Source organism: Phragmites australis, chromosome 11, assembly GCF_958298935.1.
Source record: "Phragmites australis chromosome 11, lpPhrAust1.1, whole genome shotgun sequence".
NCBI classification, from domain to species: Eukaryota; Viridiplantae; Streptophyta; class Magnoliopsida; order Poales; family Poaceae; genus Phragmites; species Phragmites australis.
Window position 1 is genome coordinate 34,358,860 of NC_084931.1, and position 4,427 is coordinate 34,363,286.

The 4,427-nt window shown below is 51.7% G+C and overlaps 1 protein-coding gene across 1 annotated transcript; it reads left to right on the plus strand.

The window, feature by feature from the left end:
- Nucleotides 1-1,165: 1,165 nt before the first annotated feature.
- LOC133885856 (putative RING-H2 finger protein ATL12) lies at nucleotides 1,166-2,885 on the plus strand. The gene has a single exon (XM_062325620.1). The coding sequence runs from the start codon at nucleotides 1,434-1,436 to the stop codon at nucleotides 2,679-2,681; it is 1,248 nt and encodes a 415-aa protein (XP_062181604.1). The 5' UTR covers nucleotides 1,166-1,433; the 3' UTR covers nucleotides 2,682-2,885.
- Nucleotides 2,886-4,427: the final 1,542 nt, after the last annotated feature.

The following is a 4,427-nucleotide window of genomic DNA, read 5'->3' on the forward strand; positions in this document are numbered from 1 at the left end:
ATGCACTGGCAACGGGCGCCGTGGAGAGGGCCCACCGGGCAGCCGCAGAGCTGCCCGACGTGCCCGCCCTGTCTTGTTCTCCTACCACAGCAGCGCGGCAGCCGGAACGCCTCGGCCCTTACGACGTTATCCTGAGACGGGCCGGATAGCACGGGATGGGACCCGTGCATTCAATGACCCCACGCCCTTCTGCCAGAATGTGGCAGAAACTGACGCTGAGCGTGGCGGGAGCAGTTGAAGGTGACAGGCCACGCACGCTCTTTAAATGCGGTCTTGGGCCTTTGACTAGCTGACACCTCATAGTGGGTCCCTCAGGGGCCACTGTCAGGGGGCTCTCTGGGTCGTCAGGGAACCGAGTGCTCGGGGGTCACTGTTCACCTCCCCGAGCACTCTCTCCCGAGAATACCCTTTCTTGTCCTCGGGGAACCGAGTGCTCGGGGTACTATCCACCTCCCCGAGCACTCTCTCCCGGGCACACTTGTAGGGCTCCTCGGGGGACCGAGTGCTCGGGGGCTGCTGCACGCAACCCCGAGCACTCTCTCCCGGAACTTCCTTCAGTGGGTCCTCGGGATACTTGCGTGCCCAGGAGGCCACCGCTCGCGGCTCGGGGAACTTGGGTGTTCGGGGACCACCGACCGTGGCCCCGAGCGCACTCTCTTGGGACTTAATCTTTTTTACCTTGCGGAGGAAACTCCGCGGGATGATGCCATATGACGGATTACTGGCATAGCATCGGGATTCGGGGACTCCCAATTTCTGATTTACCGACAGTGAAGAAGCTCGCCAAAGGCAAGGAATGAGGGAGGAGGCAGGGCCAGGAGCTCGGGGCTTATTAGGGATTTGTGGGGGCAGCGTAATGAGGGGTGGTGACGGGGGATGAGGCACAGAAAAAAATAAATTGGGTGCTGCCGGGACCTAGAATGCTCGGGTGAGTGGTAGACGGTCCCATAAACAAAGTCCTGATCTTGCAAGGAAGGAAGGATATTTTTGCGAGGTTAGAAGTCGGTGAAGATGACGTTGTGGTTGACAATTCAGAAGAGTACTCCTTCGTCTCCTACACTGCTACACAAGGACACAGGGAAAAGGAATGAAACGAACGGGAAAAGTTCAACAGCACACAAACAAGAACTAGGAATACACAATTACATGATTTCATAAAAAAGGAACAATTAACAACTTGTGTCATGAGATTGAGCACCCGCGGGACCCATCCATCCCCAGCCGCTGCTCTGCTCTGCATGAAAACAAGCATGCGATTCCTCCCCTCCGCTTCGTCTTTGTCTTCTCTCCTCTGCTCCGTGATCATTCATTCTGACAGGCTCCCATGTCGTCCATGGCATCGCCATGTCTCTCTCCCTGGCAGTCAGCCCCGACGTTGAGCAACGCATACGCATAGATAGAGAACTGGAGAAAAAGGAGGCCACCTACCTTCCATGGCGCGCCTCGCTCTCCTCGCAGTCCTCTTCGCCGCGGCTGCATGCGCCGCGGCAGCGCAGCCGGCCACTGCCGAGGCTGCTCCGGAGAACCCACCTGGAGTCGGCATCAAGGTGTCGTTCAGGCCAAGCGTGGTCATCGTGGTGGGCATCTTCACCATGATCTTCTCCCTCACCTTCATCCTCCTCATGTACGCCAAGTTCTGCCACCCCTCCTCCTCCTCACCCCTGCCCAATGCTCCCCCCGTCGCCAACGTGCCCAGAAGAGGCAATGAAGCAACGCAGCAGGCCGGCGTCCCCAAGCCGGTGATCGAGTCGCTCCCCTTCTTCCGCTTCGCTACGCTGCGCGGGGCGCGGCAGGGGATGGAGTGCTCGGTGTGCCTGGCCCGCTTCGACGACGCCGACCTGCTCCGCCTCCTCCCGCGCTGCCGCCACGCCTTCCACCTCGACTGCGTCGACCGCTGGCTCGAGTCCAACGCCAGCTGCCCGCTCTGCCGCACGCGCGTCGACGCCGAAGCCGCCGCGCTCGGCCTCAAGTACCCCTCCAGCGCCCGCATCGTCTTCGGCGGCGACGGTTTATCTAATTCGGACCGCTTCTCTGGCTACACCGCGGGGAGCGGCCGCGACCTCCTCGACATCTTCGTGGAGCGCGTGCCGTCCTCGCGGTTTCTTGGCTCCAAGGCGGCCGATGAAGAGGAGGAACCGCCGCACATGGTGTCGCCACCGGAGCTGGACCGGCACAAGCACCGCATCATCGTGTCGGACGTGGTGTTCAAGAGCCGGTGGAGCGAGCTCAACTCCGCCGACCTCATGGCGCTCGACACCGAGATGCTCCGCTCCATGTCCAGCGGCCGCTTCTTCCAGTCGCCGGAGGCGGAGTACAACGACGAAGCCAAGCTATCAGCAGCAGCAGAGGAGGAGGTGGATCATGTCGTGCTGAGCATCAGAGAGGAGACAGAGAAGAAGCTGCTGCTGTTGGGGAGCAAGCAAGGCACTACTGCTAGTAGTGGTGGTGTCAGCAGAGGCGTCGGGTGCAGCAGCTCGGCGGCAGTTGACGCCAGGTCAGCGTATGCGGCGGCGAGGATGATTTCCTCCGGTGTGCGGTCCATGTCGGAGATCGTGAGCGTGCCGAGGAGGAGGGAGAGGCTGGTGGAGGAGGGCGATCGGCGGTGGCTGCCGATCGCACGGCGGACGGCGCGGTGGTTCGCCGGCCGCGCCAATGGGGAGGGCGTGGCGGCGCATGTCTGAATAGAATACAATTGATGGATAAAAAGGTGTAAACAAACAAACAAATAGTCAAAATCAATCGGGAAGGAAAGTCAAAAATGAATTCGAATTATGAAAGGGAACGGGTCAGTTTACATGCACATGTACCGCCCCCAGTAGTTACTACTGTAGTACAGTATTATTCAGAGAAGAAGAAATCTGGGATCTAGAGTGTTGTTCTCTAAATAGTACTGTTTCATTTCATTTCTGATTTCTTCTTCTCTAATAGTACTGTACTCGCCGAAATTATGCTGATAATCCGCGCCAGGCTGACGAAGGGTCGGCATGAGGAAATGTAAAACCACAAATTTGTAACAAAACACGGACTGGGACGATGGCGTCATGGTTCGTTGGTGAACTTTGAGGAGTGAACGGAGCAAGACAGAGCACACACCCTTGAATCGCCCCTACTGGGCTACAAATTTGGATCTGCAACCGTTTATGGGGGATTAGACAGGAGAGAAGGAAACGCCCGTAATTAAGGGGCGTCGCCTGGGATCCCGCAACCGAAAAAAACCCTTATTCTCTCCAGTTCACATACGAACAGATGTAAAAATGTACCACACAATCGTAAAAACGATTCCTTTTCCAGCTGCCGGAAGAACCTTCCGATTGCAGAAGTGTTTGGTTTGGTAGAAGGCTGGTTGGGTTGGATAGGCAGTGCTCGGCCTCACGTTGAATGGTTATTTAAGATATATATACATATATATATATATATGATATTTTGGAAGTATGTACTTAAACATACATATCTCGTAATATAAGAAGTATTTTATGTGATAAATAGCATGTATATGGAGCATGTGAGTATATAAGATCATCTAAGTTGTATGTATACTTTTTTTTTTGATTATATATATGAAAACTAGTATACCATATAAATGACTTGGATATACTCTTTTATCACTATGAGTATATTTATATACATTCTGAGATACTCCAATGTGAACTACTTGATTTTTTTTTTGAAAGAAGTCCATCAATTTTAATAGATTTTGATAATATATTTATATTTGTACTAAAATATAATATACTCAAAAATATATGTACAAATCACTAAAAAAAGTATGCATACCATTTGGATAATTTTATATACTCCCATGCTCTATATACATACTATTTATCACATGCGATACTCCCTATATATTATGAGATATGTATGTTTAAATACATACTCCCAGAGTAACAAATATGCTTTCATACATACATACATATGTACATACATATATATATATAGATAGATAGATAGATAGATCTGAGGGAGTAGTTTATGTGTGTGTGTATATATACACACATGTGCGCTAGCTTGGTCTCATGGGCTGGATGCTAGCGCCTGCACATGTACATAAATCAATCAGAAAGATTAATACAAATGGAACAGGGTAATATAACTTGTTCAGTTCAGGGAGAAGACTAGGGTATATAGCACTATTTGCCACATTAGGCAGGCCATCATGCATGATGAAGAATAAGTAGCTGGTTCCTGAACAACTCTACTATATTAGAGTTGAAGTTTGGTTATGCATCCATGATTTCCTGATTGATCCAATGCCGCCGTATGCACGTTGAGGTCTCAGGTCAGGTCAACCACTGCCAAACGCCCAAACACATAGAATATGTATGCATGTATTACAATTACTGCTCTGCTCTGCTCTCGATGAATCATGAGCTGTGAGCCTGTGACAATTCAAGTGTGCTTGCCGCTGCTATGTTTAACTCCCATTACTT